The sequence below is a fragment of the Parasteatoda tepidariorum genome, chromosome 12 (assembly GCF_982258835.1).
Source record: "Parasteatoda tepidariorum strain Cologne lab strain chromosome 12, Ptep-v5.0, whole genome shotgun sequence".
NCBI classification, from domain to species: domain Eukaryota; kingdom Metazoa; phylum Arthropoda; class Arachnida; order Araneae; family Theridiidae; genus Parasteatoda; species Parasteatoda tepidariorum.
The window spans coordinates 48,434,761-48,454,249 of NC_141766.1; the positions used below are offsets into that span (position 1 = coordinate 48,434,761).

The 19,489-nt window shown below is 26.7% G+C and overlaps 2 protein-coding genes across 5 annotated transcripts in view; one reads left to right on the plus strand and one right to left on the minus strand.

Annotated features, from left to right (window-relative positions):
* Nucleotides 1-3,228, plus strand: part of LOC107442093 (synaptic vesicular amine transporter) — a 41,907-nt gene extending 38,679 nt beyond the window's left edge. For all 3 annotated transcript variants that reach the window (XM_043056646.3, XM_071188278.2, XM_071188276.2), the window contains 2 exons: nt 959-1,046; nt 3,040-3,228. In XM_043056646.3, coding sequence (XP_042912580.1) covers nt 959-1,046; nt 3,040-3,150 — 199 coding nt within the window. In that variant the 3' untranslated portion in view covers nt 3,151-3,228. The remainder of the gene's footprint in view (nt 1-958; nt 1,047-3,039) is intronic.
* Nucleotides 3,229-3,259: 31 nt separating this feature from the next.
* On the minus strand, nt 3,260-17,710 carry LOC107442103 (transmembrane protein 127). 2 transcript variants are annotated; one of them, XM_016055573.4, is made up of 5 exons: nt 17,461-17,710; nt 14,333-14,635; nt 11,561-11,731; nt 10,145-10,514; nt 3,260-6,550 (listed from the first exon to the last, which is right to left on the minus strand). In XM_016055573.4, exons 2-4 carry the CDS (start codon nt 14,613-14,615, stop codon nt 10,168-10,170), a joined length of 801 nt encoding a protein of 266 aa, XP_015911059.1. In that variant the 5' UTR covers nt 14,616-14,635; nt 17,461-17,710; the 3' UTR covers nt 3,260-6,550; nt 10,145-10,167. The 2 variants fall into 2 exon arrangements, with proteins under 2 accessions (XP_015911059.1, XP_087012243.1); XM_087156117.1 differs by having other exon boundaries at nt 16,808-17,705.
* Between the last annotated feature and the right edge of the window lie 1,779 nt (nt 17,711-19,489).

Sequence of the window (19,489 nt, forward strand, 5' to 3'; positions counted from 1 at the left end):
TAGCACGTTAGTTCCGAGAAAGTACGTTATTGTGTTTGATTTCATAACATAAAATATCGTCAGCACTAATTAATTAGCATATTTGAGGTCACCCCCTCGAACCATTAAGATGGAGTACTAGAACGTGAAGGTCCGATCATTAGATCAAAAGTTATTCAGGGCAGTTCGTTTATTTTGGTTCACTGTACATCAGACAGACAATTGGATCATCAATTGGAAATTAGACAGTCAAATATTCAAAAAAAAATTCAACAAATATTTAATTTTATAATTGGCATTGTTAATTGATAACATATCTGAAATTATAGGATTATAAAGGTAACTAGTCGTCATGAAAGTTTCGAGACATTAAAATATTTATTACATGTTAAACTTTAACCTTCTTGTGGTAAAACATTTTATCAAATACGGATTTCTCCGATATATACCAATTCCCTGTCAAATAAAATGAGACCGTTGAAGTATTCTGCAAGTATATATATATAAATTTTTGACAATTTTAGACTATCTTTTCACCATAAGTAAGTAAATTGCAAAGCCCCATCATGCGTATAGAAACTGTTCTTACGTAAAAAATTGTTGAAACCCCCTTTATTATGCTTCAATTCATTTTATAAAATTTATTATTCTTTAGAAATCTTTTGCGTTTTCGTCCTGTGGTCGAAAATCCTGATCTCCCTGTTAGATGCTTACGCAATGTTTAAACGGCTCCAAAGTGATTTTGCTAAGTGGGAAAGTAAGCAGTTCTACGTGAGTAGCCGCCAGTACGTTAAGTTTTTGGAAAAACACATTTAAGCTTTAAATATAGAACTCAGTTATTTCTCTATGTACTCGATTTCAAAAACATTTAAGAATATCTTATCCATTTTATCACAGTATATTTGCAATTATAAATACCTCAAATATTCGTTAAAAATTACACTCCTTTTTTAAATTAACTTAATTTTATTTATTGCAGAACCGTTTATGCAGTTGCATTATGCAGTTTATTGTACGCACCGCTAATGGTTTTACTGAGGAATCCTAAAGGACGAAAAGAGTTACAGGTAATTATTCTATAAATACACATCACATAAAAAATATATAAGTAATTGAAGTATCATGAAAAACCAATATGTTTCTATTTATTGGCAGTTTTTTCATTTTTTACAAATGAAATGCTTATAGTAATACAGGTTTTAAGTATATTTGACACCAAAGGTGTTTATATTTTGAAAAATCTTTTAATTTTGAAACAAGGATTTAATAAGGAATAACTTGAACGAATAATTTACATCTGAAAAGGGTTGTCTAGAATATGCTTTGATTATTTTTAACTTTTCAACCCTTTTAATCCCCAAAACACCTTCTCTTTGATATCACTACTAATTACCACTAAATACATTTTTGTCTTTTATCAAAACATCCCCAATTTTATATAATAAAATTAATTTATGTATTAAATATGAACCTCTTGAAAATGCATATTGATTAAACCAAGTCGATTATTCTGCCAATTAAATACAAATCATAATTCTCATATGACAAAATCTGACAGTATTTTTATTTCTGTCAAAGCTACCCGAGCACTTAAAGTGTGATATTTTATTTTTAAATTTATCCACAGGATTAACATAAGAAAAATGTTGCAATTTAAATGCAACATATTTATTCAGAGAAAATAAGAAAACGTAATTTCTGCAAATGCTTTTAACTCACAGTTTGAGATAGATAAATGTGAACAAGTAAGTTTAAAAAAGGATTTCATAACATTGTTTTAGGTAACAGGATCAATATGGAGAACAAAGTAATAAGAGCAGAGCAGATTAGTTCTTGAACGCGTCTAGTATATATTATGCCTTTACCCCCAACTTTCTTATTTGAGAGTTAGCAAAACAGAGATTCAAGAAGAGTTCATAAGCAAAAAGAACAAATTTGTCCTGACTTTTCCAGGTTAATTTTCTTAAGATTCAAGTTTTTTTTTAACGAAGTTTATATTTAATGGAAATATAAAGTAAATTCAACAAGCAGCACAATATCTTTGACTTAAACCAAATGGTTAAAACTAATTATTTAAATTATCAAATTTTCTAAAAATAAAATATCAATTTGAAATATTAATGTTAAAGTCAATAATTTATTATCCTTAATAGATTTTCATTGGTGTGAATAAAAAATATATTTTTAAAGCAATGAAAATAATTTCAAGTTTTTAAATTAACCATTTAAGCAGAGTTTTAAATCAATAATATATTTATATACATTGTATTAAGAAATTTCACCTGTATTAAAACTTATTTTACCCCAAAATAATTTCTTATAAAAAATAATTTTTATTAATTTTCATAATTCTTACCTAATAGTAAAAAGTTACTGAATTTTAAAAAGTTTTAAATTATAAAATAAAAAAACAAAAGCACTTTATTTCATGTGCAAAAAAAGGAACTGAAATTAATCGGCTAGTTAGTTCCATTAAGTAATTTAAACTAGCTTAAAAGTATTTTTAATAAGACATATTTTAAAATGTTATTTCTTAAGAACCATAAAAAGGGAAAATAAAGAAAGCTCTTTGACATGTCCTACAACTTATTATAGAATTTCCAAAGTTTCAGGAAATAGTTTTTCTAAATGTAGCAAAGTAAAGTATGAACACAGTAGAACCTTAATCAATCATTTCTCATGGTAAAAGAAATTATTTGTAATGAATTGGAACATGTTTATGGAATTATTACTATGCATGATTATAGTTGTATAAATTTTATTACATGTGAAATTTTTTGTTTAAAACATGTCTTTTGAATCACCTGAAAGATACTTGTGTAAAGTTAGCCAGATTAAAATACATTAGAATTAGTAGATTTATAATGTATGTTTTGGACAGTGTTTTAGTGTAAACCAGCCATATCCAGTCTTTTTTTCTTTTGTTTTAAAATTTTCACTTGATTTTTTTAAGAAATAAACTTAAGTTTTTGAAACAATTTAATATTAGTAACAAAAACATATTTAAAGGTTGTTTGCATGTTTACAATATAATTAGAGAAAATTTAATTTTATTTGCAGCCAGTACTTGAATCCAGTTCTTCAAAATATGCTTTACAAATGGATGATGATGATGAAACTGAAGACGACGAAATTTTAAAAAAACTTAAAGACCAACCTAATTGTTATTGAAAGTCATAATTCATTTTATTCTATGAATGTTCTGAAAAATATCTTGGTAAAACAAGTAATAAAATTAACTCAATAAAATATTTCCTTGAAATTAATAAATACATCACACTATAAAACAATTTCTTTTATTACATTATCATGTAATTCCAACATACATAGATCATTACTTAACAATATTAAATGCTTATCATATATTTTTAGTATAAGTAGTTTTGATTTTTAAGGCAGCAGATAAGTGAAACAATACATTAAATTTCAGACTAGATAAAATTTAAAAGAGATGAGATAAAGAAAATCTATTTAAAATTTTATACTTATAGTCATTTTTAAACAATTATAGAAGTGAATAACAAAATGTACAAAAGAATTAATAAAAGAGCGTTAAATTTAAATATAATTCATATTGGCCAATTGTTAGAAAAATATAGAATAGTACATCTTTAAAACATCAAAAATATTTACATTTTAAGAAATTGCATTAAATAAAGAAACTTTCCTCTTATCTTCATACTATAAATTCACTAATAGTATACTTTAAATGCAATAAGAAAACATTAAATACATAAATTTAAGCACATTAAATAAAAAGATAACTGTCATAAACTATATCATATACTTTGTAATTATTACAGAAAGCTTTAAATCTAATTTATGCTGAAAAATAATTGTCGAGAAAAACAAAGACTACAACTTTTTCATAATATATAAAAAGGATATATCTTAAGAAACTAAATAAAAACCAGTATAATTTTTTTTCGCTAAAAACTTTCACTTTCACTAGCAACTTATTTTAAATACTTTTTACTAACTTTTAAAAAGACATTTAAAACATATACTTAAGTATGTTAAAAAATTTAAAAAAAGAGTCTGTGTTTAATTTAGTCTCAAAACATTTCATAACACTATAAAAAATGAAAATAAAAAACAGTGTAACTCTCAGAATTTCTAACACATTATTTAACTTTTAATACTAAATGTACAAGTATTTGAAAATGCTAACTATTTTTACTCTAGTAGTTTATTGGGAATACAGAATTAAGAAATGATAAAGCATTATAACATTGAATATAACGCATCACAGATAAAATAAACCAAAAAACTTTTGTTTGATATGTAGTTATTGTTATATCTTTAAAGTATTAAGTTCAACAAAAAAAAGTATGGTAGAAGCTAGGTATAGAGTAGTGAGTTGTGTTAGAAAATATTAAAAAATAAATAATATTTAAATTCCAATAAAAGAGAAATCTGCGGTTAAATCAGAATTAAAGATTGCCAAAGTTTACCAAAAAGTTAAGAAATTGTTAAATTTTAGAATTAAAGACAGCAATTCATTTTTCATTCAACCAGCCAGCAGTATACCATAAATACAAAATTTTGTGAAAATGCTTTTAAGGTAACGTAAAAACAATATACTATTTTAACTTAATGTAGCTTTAATTTTTAAAATTATTCTTGCATTATGTTGGACTAATGTACTGAAAAACAACGCATATCTTACAGATACTATATGCCAGAGTAGGTGCATCATCCTTTTAATGCAGGGATCTTTAAGATGTGGCTCCCTGAGTTATTTCACCCAGTTAAAAACAACAGAAAATACTAAGACTTTAGAAGATAAGCAGTTGTTATACTTAATAAATTCAATCTTTAGCAGAATTCCTACTCGCAAAAATCACAATTTAATGCTAAAATTAACCTTTTCCTCTCTTGCTAATGAGCTTCTTTTCCTATATATAATATATTAAGTTTGTTGCAAACAGAGAGGAAAATAGATAATATAAGATAATTTGAATTAACATAACACCAACATAATTTGACACAAAAATGAGCTAATTTCCTTCTTTGCTAATGAATTACTTTGTCTATTTTATTTAGTATTGTATCAGTTGAATTATTATTTTATTCAGTCTCAGACAGTAATGAAAATGGATAAAATATATTTATTATATTTTGAATTGATTTCAGTCTATAATGTAAGACTAAGACGACACTAATCATAAATTTACGCAAAAATGAACCGATTGCCTGAATATTTAAATGAATTGTTTGCCTGCTGGATTAAATTAACTGTTCGCCTGCACGTTTACCTGAAAGTATTAATGTGCCCATCAGGTGGAAGACTCCTGATTTAATGCATCCAACAGAGTGAGTAAAAACTATATAAAAAGAGAATACTTATCAGAAATAAAATTTCATACCAAATGATGCTTAAACAAGGATTAAAAAATAACAGAAAAGTATTAATGAACTTTACATAACATTAACAAAACAAATGCAACTTTATATTTAAAAGAAATCAATACTTAAAAATTAAAAGCAATCTACGAAAAAATATAGAATCTAAAACACGAGAAAAGTATTTTTTATTCCATTATTAGTTACAAAATTAATTTTAAAAACACAAATTATAATTGAATTTAAACCAAAATTATATAATTTTTTTTTTATTTACAATGTAGGTCATTTTTAAAAAAATGAAGAAAATTAAATATAAGTCAAAACTCAATGATACCAATTTCTTCAGTAAAATTTATGCACTTATTTAAAGAATAATTAGAATACTGAATAGCTATAATTAATAGCTGAAAACGGTGTTAATGCTCAAAACATTACATTTAGAAATGTAAGAATTGATATTTGACGCAAGTGGAACAAAAATTTTGAAATTGAAAGTCAAACAAGTTTTCTTTTTGTTAAAAAAATAAATAATATGAAAACTAACACAGTACGTAATACCAAAACAAATATTAAATTTTTTTTTTTAAATTGTTAAACATAAAATAAAATTTTCTGTTGAAAGCAAAGGAGTATAAGATTTTAACTTTATATTAATTTAAAGTTAAAATAGTTAAATTTTTTAGTTACTGACACGATTAAAAAAAATTGTTACATCATAAATAATGTCCATCATTCATTATCGTCAACGAATATTATCTTTTTGAAAACAAAGGTATTAATATGCTTAATACTTCTATTTGTACATTTCTTGGTATAAATTTTATAGCAAAAAGAAAGAAAAAAAGAGAGAGAGTGCAACAGAGAGAAATTCTATCATTTATATACAATGATTTGTCCAAATACTTTCTTCTAGTTTACAATTAATAAAAATATAAATCCACTGACAGCCATCAGTATTATATAGGCACATAATAAAAATCTTTTTAGATCCTTAACACAAGATCAACAACCATTCTCTCTTTAAACTTGTTATGAGAATAAAATAAACAGCATGTTGCATAAACTAGTGCAAAAGCTAAAGCAAATGTTAAATCTTTGGATTCTACCATTTGGAAAAAAAGGGTAGTAAAGCTCTGCTTCTCGACGCTCACAGCATTTAACACAGAAATGCTTTCCTTGTAACAAAATAAGGCAGGTATCACATTTTAAATGCTTGTGCTACCTAAAAGAGAACCATAAATTAAAATACAATACACAAAAACTAGAAAGAAATAGACAGATTGTGTATGTTTTTCAAAATAGAAATACAAATTTCTGAATAATACATATTTGTACAAAAGAAAGAAAATAAAGAAATGTGAGTAACCTGAATCCATAAAAAGAAAATTAGCTTTCAATTTCATCAGTGCCACTAGAATCCTTTCATGCAAAGTCATAGGTCACCTCAATTCAAGCACCTCAGAGCTTAGCATTTTGAATAGTTGGAATTTTTATTTTATTAAGAATCATCTCATAAATGAACATACTTTACAATATTTAGCTGAAATAACTGCTAAACAAAAACTGCATAATAATTTAGCTAATTAGAATTTTTATTGTTACAAATGTAGCAGATACAAGTCAAAGAGACACAAGCAGGAAAAAAATTGGATGCTTCAACATAGATTTTCCTAGCTACAAACTTGTATGGTTGTTGAGGGAACATTTTTTTAAGTGGCAACAAACATGTTTTCATGTATAAACCTTAGACTTAAAAAAAAAAAAAAAAAAAAAAAGAGATCCATTTGAGCCACAAAGACATAATAATCCAGTTTATAAGAACAATCAGTTAACCCATCAATTGCCAAGTCTCCCATTTTTGAAACCTCTGATTAAGATTTTATTTTTCAATATTGTGTCTACAATGATAAGCAAAAGCCTCCAATCGCTATATTTTTTTTAGCTTTTTCGGTCTTTGGCTGCTTAAATGGGAGAAAAACAAATTACAATATTTTTGTGTTCAAAAGTACCAGGCCAGATATAGATTTTAAATTAATTGAAATAAATTTTATAAATATAAGTTGAAATTTAATAATTCCGTAATAATTATTCAGTTTACATAAACATAGAAATGTGTCTTTGGAGTTACATTTATGTATAACAAAATTATCAGAAGAAAGCATATTCTTCAATGAAACTTTGTTTTAAGTATTATTTGGAAAGTCAACTATAAATGACCTGATTACTAGCAATCAAAGTGGATATGGTTTAAAATGTAAACCTAAAAGTGATCGACAGTGAAAAACAATGAAGAAAGACATCTGTATAATAAAAAAGCAAATAAATGTAAAATATCAAGAAAACTGTAACTCAAATTGCACTGAAGTTAAAAAAGAATTCTTCATATTTACTGCAATATTGTTACAAGATATTTACATAACGTAAAATTTCATGGACAAATAGTCATAAAAAAGCCATTAATTAGTTAAAAAATTTCAGACCGCTAGGTTAGTTTGCCTTAGTCTGGAATGAAACTTTTGAACAAGGAAATATTGCAGTCTTTTCCTTTTATGTTTACAAATCTTAATACATACGATAATAAATAAGTAATAATGCGATAATTGAATTTGGTTATAACAATGATTAAAAAAAAATATTTGTTTTTACTCTTTTAAAAAGCCAAAATCTGAATATTTTTTTAAGAAAGTTAACAGACAAGACTTTCGCCCTCTGCTGTATTTTGATGTTTTTTTCAATGAATACTAATGGTATTAATCTTTATTGGCATTTTGTACAAAGAATTTGCAATGTAATTTCTATATTTAACAATTTTTCAGACTTATTCAAAAATATATTTAATATTTTAATAGGAAAATAAAGTCCATGAAATTATTAATTCTTGTTAGGGAGTTTATAAACATTGTATATAAATAACAATAGCCCAGTTTAGCAGCATATCTGACAGAGGCCTAGAAAATTATTTTATAGAGGTTTTTCTGCTTGGTTTAGAAAGGTCCCAAAGTTTGAGTCTTCGGATGAGTAAAAGTAATGGCATGTTGATCTTTAAAGCCAAAATTACAAAAATAAACATTAGAAAGTTGAAAATAATTTCATATTTTATAACCTCAGCACATAATATAACATTTGTATAAAATTATATAATACCAGCGCTGCCACTCAAATCTGAAAAAAAAATAATTCCATTTACAAATCATGCACAATATATTAAGAGGAAACACTGTACTCTTGTGTGAGCTATAATAGGCTAACTATACTAGTTTTAATAGCTGGAAAAACTTAAAGATATAAGGAACAGGTTAACATACTTAAAACAAATAATGCTATAGTAAATTAAATAGTTTAGTATAGCAGAAATATCATTCTCAAAAATCTCATAGAATGCACATTGAGTTTAAGAAACAAAAATGAGAAATGAAATTCCCTGTATTTTCCCAGTTTGTAAGGAAAAACTCAAATTCCCTGCATTTTATAGGTTTTCCCTGTGGAGTGGCAACTTTGAATACTTGTTATGCATAACCAGCATTGAAACATCTGCATAAATACATAAAAGGCAATTGTTTTTAAGTGAAATTTATATCTTCTATAGAGTCTAAGCATAGCAGTGATTCAGACTCCAGCTAATCACTGAAGTACTAAGAAAAAGTATAATTAATTTTGCTTCAATCAAGGAGAAATGACTGAAACATAAGGAAATATATTCGGTTGAATAAAACATATATTTAAAATGAATGTAATGCTAAGAACTTTATTTAAAAAGACTTACACCTAATTTTAAACTTGTCCATTCAGCAGAAACATATATGTTTGAAGAAAAAAAAACTTAATATGCACTTAAACTTTCATATTCCCTCTCTTCAGGATCAACAGAAAAAAAAAGTAGACATGTTAATTTTTGAAACTGACTTGAGTCAATTTAATTTAAAATTATTTTTTTTCAATAGAAGCATTCACTATATATTAAAAAAAAAATATGAAACCTTAAGCTGGTTTATTTTTTTTTATTACTCAAGTTCTATATTTGTGCACTGTGTTCAAATGCCCATAAAAAATTTACATTTAGTGAAAAATTCAACATTCCTTGCATTATTTGGGGTATTACATTATAATTCATCGGTTGGGATAAAATTACAATTTACAAACCTTTTGGTTAACTTTTAAGTATAAAGATGTTATTCAGAAACAAATAAAACTAAAAAATTTATTTAAATGGGGAGAAGAAAAAAAACGATAAAAAGTGCATATTATTTGTCTTTTTGAGCATTTAAAAATTTTTATAAGAAAAAAAAAAGGACATTTTGTTTCATTCTACCCTGTCCCCTTCAATAGTTCCTATTATTCATAAGTGGTTTAGCCATGCTTGCTTCTGACTTACAAAATATACATCTTTTTGGTGAAAACAAAATCATGTCTTGTTTCTAGCATTAGAACAAGATACTATAACAGGAACAATAACCAGTTTTTTATTTTTAGTTGTAATAAAATTTTTTCAGGATTGAGTTTTCAATAAAACAAGTAGAACTGGCTTGGCGATTCATGCACTTTTAAACATACATCTAAATAAAATCTTGCTTTTAGCCTAAGTCTTTAGGAAAAATGCTTACTGTGAAACTTTTTTTGACTAAAATGATGATTTTTATGAATATACTTTTGACTTCAAGTAAAAACTATCTGGAAGGTAGGAGAAAAAAACATAAAAAATATAGGATTTCTTTTAAAAAAAAAAATTCAACTGGGCATAACATATTAAATAAAAAGTCATTATTATAAATGTGCATTTTGTAACATTATTTTTACATGAAAACAATAATAAGCTTACTTATTTCATTAGCACTACTTTGATTAGGGTGTATATGGAGGAGGTGGAGGTAGATTGTTCAAATATGCAGCATTTTGCTCATGAATATGAGACCATGATTGTGAATGTGGCAAACCAATGGAAAATGTTTCTTCCTGATGATCGTCTAATAGCATAGAAACATCATTACTTCTAGTAAGATGATCACATCTAAAAAGATTTGCAGCAGTAGCTAAGACAGCTATAATTCCAGCAGTAGCTACCAAATAGTAACTAACACCAAAAGTGATTTCTACTCTGGTAGTTGGGTATAATTTTGTAAGTTCTTGTTGTTGCTCCATTAGATCTGACACATAGTAGCAAAGACCAATGATTGTCACAATTGAAATTACTACAAAAAAGAAATAAAGCAAAAAAATGTTATTATAAAATCATGCTAGTATTAAATATTAACAATATGTTTAATAATAATAATGGATGATATTTTGTTTGGAAGTAACCTAGTTCACCCAGGACATTGGAAGAAAGTAGGGGGGGGGGGAAACACCAGAAAGAAACTTCACAAAATGGGAGAAAAAAATTACAATTGACTAATACAGTTATTTAAGGATAACTAATAAGTTTTAAAATTTAAAAACTTGTAGCATTCATTTTTTTAAAAATTCCTATTATTTATTTTAATTTCATGCAAAAATTTGATTTCTATATAACCTATTATATAAATTTCTTTTCAATTTTTGATTTCTGTCATTCTTATTTTCTTAATACACTTCTTTCTAGATTAATTATGTGTACTTAAATTATTTTCAGCTTACTGAATAATTTATTTAAAGATAGATTTACGTATAAAATAAAATATTATTAAAATTAATTCAAAAATTATTAATTTGTTAAAATTTCTACAGACGGTCAAATTTTTGTAGCAAGTTTTTTTTTTTAGGACCAATGTATTTTTTTAGTATTTTTAGATATTCAGAAAATTTAAAATAAAAAATATAAAAAGCTAAAAATCTGGCAAAGGGTGGAAAAGTTTCATTCCCATGTAATATGGATTTTTTACAGCTTTCAATTCAGCTGAAGTTAAAGTTTTATTACAACAGTCAATTTTTAACTTTTGTATTAAAGTACTTCCATGCTTGTCCTGATTTCAATATGCTTTTTTTTTCAACTACTGAAAATATTCTCCTGGCTGCATCTCTTAAGGCACATCATGAATTGCTAAAAACACTTTCGAACTTGATATATATTTTAGAATATCATTAATTGTGAACTTATTTTAAACCAAGCACAATTTAACTCCTAGGGGAAAATGTTTGATGCTTATTTTTAATAGTTAACTTAAATTTTAAAACCTAAAATAATGCTTTTAGATTTTAGTTGTTTTTATGGCTGAGCACAAGACAATTAATAAAATGGATAAAAATACAGTGAATTTACCAGAAAAAATACTGCCAATAGCACATCTTCTGGTACAGTGTATAACATGATTTTTAACACCTGTAATGTCAAAATAAAACTGGCAAAAACTGAAGAATATTGTTAGGAAACATAAGCCAATATTAACTCTCTGTACGGTCACGATGGTAGGAGTAAGACAATTCTTCATGTCTGTAAAATATAAAGAATGCTAATTATTGTAAAATGATAATTAAAATACTGGAAGCATTTTGAAATAAATAAAATATAACAATCAATTTTTAGGTTTACAATTCAAGTCACAATACAAATGTTAAAATATTCCATAATCACATCAGGTATGCTCACTTTGCTTCTTAATGGATGTAAAGGACTTTTTATTAATCAGCAAAACCATGCTAAAAAAAATAATTGGGATAATTGGAAGTTAAAATTACCGAAGTTAAACAATTTTAAAATTTCAATATAAAAATAAAAAGGTTTCAGATTAAATATCGAAAATTTAAAGTGCACAGTTGATGTAATAAAAAAGTCTTGGAAACTCCGAATTGATTTTTTAAGAATAATCATTGTACTCTATTACAATTCATATTCAGATGATTTTGATGCCATTATCAAGTCATAAAGCTGCATATCTTTCCATTCATAAGATAAAGCACATCTAATAATTTTACAATCAAAATTTTACAATCAAAATTCTTACCATAATTACTTTTTGCTTTGTTTTAGCAAAGGATTTAACCCTAGTATCAGAAAATGTAAGTTTTAATCAAAGTAAACCAGATATAGTAATCTTTGAGCCAGACATTGGTGTTCAGTTCACAGCCTAGAACAGACATTTCCATAAACAAACCATGTTTCTTATTGCTGAGAATCAAATTCAGTATTAGGATAAGACAATGACCTAACACAAATTGACAAGTAATAGTATCTGGATTCACTAAAACTACATTCAAAATAGAAATGAAAATATTCGAAATGTTTAATATCCGAGTGCAACTAATAAAACTACCAATTAAAATGTCAACACAAAAAGTATTCCTAAACTAAAATATTTGAAAAATCAAATGTCCAAAGAAAAAAAAAAGAGAAAACTTTGTAAATGCAAAAGAAACAAAAATTAATTTGCAACTTAACCAAACTTGCATTTTAAATTTAAAAAATAGCTAGGCTGGTTGACTTCTTTTGATGTTAAAAACTGATTTACGTTATTCCATATTAAGTTTGAATGCTTGCATTGGATTTCAACTAGTGATTTGATTGTGTGAAACAAGTTGTAATGCAAAATCGGAGAAAACTAATCATTTCCTCAGATTATAAAGGCAACTTATCCTTGCACATTTTTCTTGAAATTCAGTTTAAAATTGCAATAGTAATACAAATAAAGAAAATAAAAGTATAAATAAAAACAAAGAATGTAAAAATAAAAGAAAGAAAAAGAATTTTAAATCAAATAACAGTATACAAAATTATGAAAATTTTCATGAAAATGTTAAAAAAAAATGAAGTTTTGGACATAAATTAAAAATTTAAACGAAGAAAATTTAAAAAAAAAAAAAAGAATGGGCTTAAAAAAATAAAAATTTAAATAGCAAAATTGAAAATAATCTTGTATTTTCTAATATTCTTGAGACTGATTATGGTAATGGGGTGCAACATTATCAGTCATGTTGACAGAATTGTGCAAATCCAAGATTATGAAAAAAAAAAAAAATATTCCAACTTCAGGAAATTTTACAAAATTTTTCAACTATTTTGCTGTTAACATGACAAATATAAAAGGAATTAATAAAATGAATCACCAAATGTCATAGAATAGTGCTGGATATAGCGCTAACTAACGTAAACAAGGACTATGCATAATTCTTGAAAAAATTTCTAATGTTTTTAATAAAATAAATAAATAAAAAGAATATTCATAATAAAGCAAATACAGATATAGTTCATATACCAAAATTGTGAAGTTACCACCCACCTGACAAGCTGAAATTATCTCATGAAAAACAAATGTACTATTTTTATTAATATTGTGGTTTAATAATAGAATTTATCATAAATTTTGTAAATACTTTAAACGATTCTTCATCAAGCAACAGTTGGAATGCAATCAAAATATATGCATTATGTAGCAAATTTATTTCAAATCATGTCTAAAATGCCTTCTGAAAAAATTATAGTATCCCTTTTTCAAAATTCCAATTCTTTATTCACATTACTGTATGCATCACACAACAGTACGTATCACACCATTGCATAACTGTTAAACAGATCCTTAAATGTTAGGTAAATACATTAAATTGGTTGCAAAATTAACCCAAACTACGCTATGGAATTTTTTAAAATTGTAGAGATTTTTTTCTATTTTAATAAAAATTAGTTAACTTGAATATTGGTTAAATCAGTTAACTGGGATATTGGCTGAATAACTTTTAAGTTGAATCAGTTAACTGTTTTGGCAAGATTTCAACATTGATTTTCATAATTTTGGTTTATACTTTTCCAAGGTAAATACATTAAATTGGTTGCAAAATTAACCCAAACTACACTAAAGAATTTTTTAAAAATTTAGAGATTTTTTACTTTTTTAATAAAAATTAGTTAACTTGAATATTGGTTAAATCAGTTAACTAGGATATTGACTGAATAACTTTTAAGTTGAATCAGTTAACTGTTTTGGCAAGATTTCAACATTGATTTTCATAATTTTGGTTTATACTTTTCCAATAAAAATTTTAAAACTGAATACATTTATAAACAATTTTGAACAAGACATGAAAAAATATAATTTTTTACCATCATTTAATCCATAATATGCTAGAGAAGCATGAGATATATTTCCAGAATTTAAGGAAATAATGCCCGAATCACCAGGATTCACATACAAAAATTGTTCAGCACCAAGCACTTGATGTCTACAGCCTCCGCCTTTCAGATAATACCAATTTGGAAGAGACAATGCCATAATTAGCAATAAAATCAACATGGCACTAAATATGGCAGCAATTACATTTCTTTCACGCTCATTACTTGAACGAGCTGTTTGATTAACAAAATTAGCAGGTATAACTGAAAGCATGTTGCCACTCTTTTGAAGACCTTTAAAGAAAAGAAAAAAAAGAACATTAGAAATGGAAATAAATTTAAGTTAAGATATATTTCAACATTACAGAATAATATTTGAAGTTTTCTTTAAAAATCATTCCTAAAATTAATTTGAGAGCTTAATCTGATTTCTATTTGCATTTAGTTACCAAGAATTAAGAAATTGTCTCGGGTCCCACAAACCTAATGCTTCTAAAAAAAGATGTATAAAAATTAATTGATATTTCAGAGGCAATTGGGAAAAATTATTTAGTTTACTATGTTCATGGGAAATCAATATTATTCATTGTTAAAAATTACAAAATGTTACAATTAGAAAGTAAAATTTTTTTATATGGTTTTTGATAATTTTTAACAAGCTGTTTTTATACATAGTAAACTCCTGCAAATCCAGACTCTTGCAACCCAAATAGATAAATTCTTCATGAAAATTATAAATTAATCTCTTTATATTATTAGTTATATAACTATAGAATAAACAACAGATCAATCAATAATATAAAAGAAACGTTAAATATATATTTTAATTTAGGTGAGGACCATGCAAAATTTGATAAAATAAATTGACATAACCTTTTCTAGAACTAGAGTTATTAAAATGAATATATTGAAAATTAGAAAAGATATGATGCTTGCAAAAGAACAAACATAACAAAGATTTGAGCATAATCAAATATCAATAATGCCATCATGTTAAAATAAGATTTACAATTCATGAAAAACAAATCGTGATAAAGCATATCAGCAAAAGTATGTATCACATGCATGTTTGCAATTTGTCATATTGCTTTATCTTTTAAATTAGTTTTGCAATGTCAAAAAATGATTTGCATAACAATATAGCAACTTATACGCTCAAACACATTTTGAATCTTTCCACATTTAATGAATAAAATAGTGATATAATGATAGAGCACAGAATATTTAGTTTCCCCCTTTATAACATGGAAAAAAAAAAGAGTACTTCAATAACAGTTAAAATTAAGGATGAAAAGAATTTTTAGCAATATCAATAATCCATATCAGTTTAGCTTAGCAAGATTCTATTGAAAATAGGATCTTCTGCTCTTCATATAATTGAAGGTAAAAGATTTTGGAGCTAGACTGAAAGACTTTGGAGGTAGACAGATAATTTATCATATGGTACATTACAGTTTTTCATTTTCAAACAAAATAAATGTTTCAGAACAATATTTTCTAAAATAAGTTTTAGATAATTTTTTACAAACTGTTATTATAAATATACTACTTCATTTTAAGTATTTTAATAAAATATAGACAGATTTGCTTATTCTATAGATCTGAATAACATAAGTTTATATAGATACGTAATGTAGTAGAATTGGGATAGGTGTATGTTGAATAATTTTTAGCCATTTATTTCAATTTTCTTTTACAAAAAATAATATAATTTTAATAATTTTTGGAGCAAGAACACAGTAAGGTTATAAAAGAACATATATTTGACAATATCTTATCGTTTGAGATGTATCTAACAAAAACATGAAACCTACTCTAACAGAGCTACAAAAATGTAGAACGTAAAAAATGCAAAAAAATTGAAACTACTAGGTTAAAAAAAGAAAAATCTGGTATGAAAGAAATACTATACTTGCTAAAAATTTGTAACACTGTACAGTGGGCAAAATAAAAAAGGGACCACCCTGAATATCTATTGTTCGAATGATCGGATCTTCATATTCTGGGAACTCATTCTTAATGGTTCGACTGGATAACCTCAATTATGCTAACTAATTAGTGCAGACGATATTTTAAGTTACGGAATCAGATACAATATTTTACTTTCCTGGAATAAACATACTTATTTTAAAAAAAACAGATTCCGATTTCTGACCCCCAAAATATAGGGCAAAGTAGCAATCTGTGAAATATGGTCTCCATAGTTTAATCAGGAGAGAGATTCAAAGTTTGGATCCCCCTAATGTTAATTTTACTTTTCACATGTTTCGCCATATCTGGAGAACTTTTTGAGTCAACTGAAAAAGTTTTGCACACAATCATAAAATACGTCTATCCAAAGATAATTTCAAACAAAAAATAAATTTTAGTAAATATTTATCATTTTTTAATAAATAATAGATAAAAAAAATATAATATTGCAAGGTATAAATTTTTTTACATAATTCAAAAAAAAATTGCTAGTACCTTTCACGCCTTACTGACAGTAGTTGGCATAAATAGGTACTGATACAGAAATATCCCTTTTTTTTAAAATTGCAATTTAAGATTTTAACCCCTTTTTATAAAACAAAATCTGGTATAAAACATAGTACTAAGTAAAAATAGTAGAGTGGCCGTAATTCCAATGAAAAATGTAACATATCATTAAACTGCGAAAAAAACTGAGACTTTCAAAATTTTGTGCATTTTATTTTCAATGCAAGATACTATGGAAATAAAAATTATTAATATTAGAACGTATTTTTGGACTGTTTTTAATTTATCAAACTTAATTTTAATTCTCATTTATTTACTACTTCAAAGGAGGAAAACAAGCACCATTTATAATGCTATCACGTCTGTAATATACGTATCGGATAACTTCAACAATAAATAATAAGCGTAAGTTAAAGTTAATAACTTTAATAAGAGTACACAGTTGTAGCATACGTAAATTAAAATTTAGAAAAAATGACGTAAATTCAAACCGAGAGGGAAACTAAATGGATTATAAGCTATCAAGCGTGAAATAAAAACCTAGTTTTATCAAGAACAAATCTAAAAAACATTTTATTTAGAAAATGATCAGTGTTTTAAAATTACAAATAGCTTGTTTTGAAAGAAAGACTTTTCCTTACGATTAAGTATCTGCACTTATTACTTGGATATAGATACTAAAAAAGTGTGCCAAAAATATAACTTTCTAACACTTGACATTAGTAAAACAAATTATCACATCATGTTGTTTGATTTATAAGTGTTTTTATTTACTTTAAAGAAATAAACTTTACTACATAACTAATGTACACGTGAATAATATCTAACTATATGAAAGGCACCAATTATTTTGCAAAAGTAAATAAACAATTTAAAGAAATAAAAACAGTTGAGGTTACCGTTTAAATATAAGTTAATGAAGTTAATGCTCCTATAACATAGGCTACCAACGTCAACATGGTTGGTTTAATTTGAACACGATGTTCAAACTTGCCCGGCCTGTGTGCAAAAATTAAATAAAAAATTAGTAAATAAATAAAATGAAATAAAAACCAAACAAAAGGAAAAACTTATTTTTATCTAGTGATAGAATTTAAACGACGTGCTACCCTATTTTATGAAGAGTAGTCCCGCAGTAGACTGTTCGCTAAGACAGGGTTCCAAGCAGACCACCAAAGTTGCGGTCAGAGTGCGGGTGGGTGACCACTTTGATCAGCCTTCGAATAGCCCGATGGTGTGTGGTAATGCGTGTGTGGTCCACGTTAAACAGTTCCATAGTAAAGTGCTCAACTTCACTCTCAGATCGTCAGAGTACCAAAGCGGGGGTACCATTTCTTCTGCAGGAGGAAATTGGTAATGGCAAGTTTTCGAATCATCCTCAGAAAGGCTTCGCAAACAGCCGCCCATAACTCATTGAGCAGCTCTAGTGCGACGTAAATAATTCACAGCTATAACAACAACTAGAAGAATAAACTTTGAAATTACTAAATTAACATGAAATACCTGTTCCGCGACTGAAATGGGAAGTTTTCCCCCTCTTCTGAGGTGAGTCTCCGTCTTGAATTTACTTAGGTTGTTGTTGTTGTTGTTAATATACATCGCACTAGAGCTGCACAATGGGCTATTGGCGACAGTCTGGGAAACATCCCGGAGGATGATCCGAAGACATGCCATCACAATTTTGATCCGCTGCGGAGGGGATGTCACCCCCGCTACGTTAGCCCGACGACCTGCACGCGAAGTCGAGCACTTTACGGTAGCACAGTTTAACGAGGACCAATACCGCACACCCTCGGTCCCTACGCAGACTGATCCAAGTGGTCACCCACCCGCACACTGACCGTAACCAGTGATGCTTGACTTCGGTGATCTGCTGGGAACCGTGTCTTTACGATCAGTCCACTGCGGGACTATAAAGTTCTGTTATAAAATTATTTCAGAAAGCAAATGAATGATTATAAAATTTGTAAAGGGGACGTAGTTGGTCCCACCTGAGTTATCGAAGCTCTGGGGCTGTTCATTAAAAATGCTTCCCTTATTTTTTCAAAAATATTTTTCAATATCTTTTTTAGAATTCCCAATTCCCCTTCATGGCGCATTGAATAAATATATACTTACAAAACAGAAACAAAGCTCTCCGTTATAGATCATAATTTAATTTTTTTTTTATGTTTGAACCATGTAACTTAATAATAATTCAGAGAATACAAAACGAAGATAACAGTATTTTCCGCTTTTTAAAATATAAAAGTATACAAAGTAAATTGAAAAAAATATTGAAATAAGTAGTATTAATATATTTCTACAGCTGATTTTAAATGTTTTAATTTTAACTACACTCATGTCCATAAATTAAGGATAATGAAGTTCAGGCACAGAAAGAGACAGAAGCCAAGCAAATTTGACTAATTTGTAAAGTCTATGTATTAAACAAAAGGTAAAGAGCAAAAAAGATGATATATGTTTGCTGTAATTAATAAAAATTGCGATTTTTACTCCCTGGAGCAAATTTCAAAAAAGAACATATTTACAAAAAACAGTATAACATGGTTACTATGATGGTTAATACGGAGTACAGGCCGTACAACGCCTAGGCATGCTGAGTATCAAATTATCAATCTGATCTTGGGGAATATTACACCACTCATCAAGCAATGCCCTCCGAAAGTC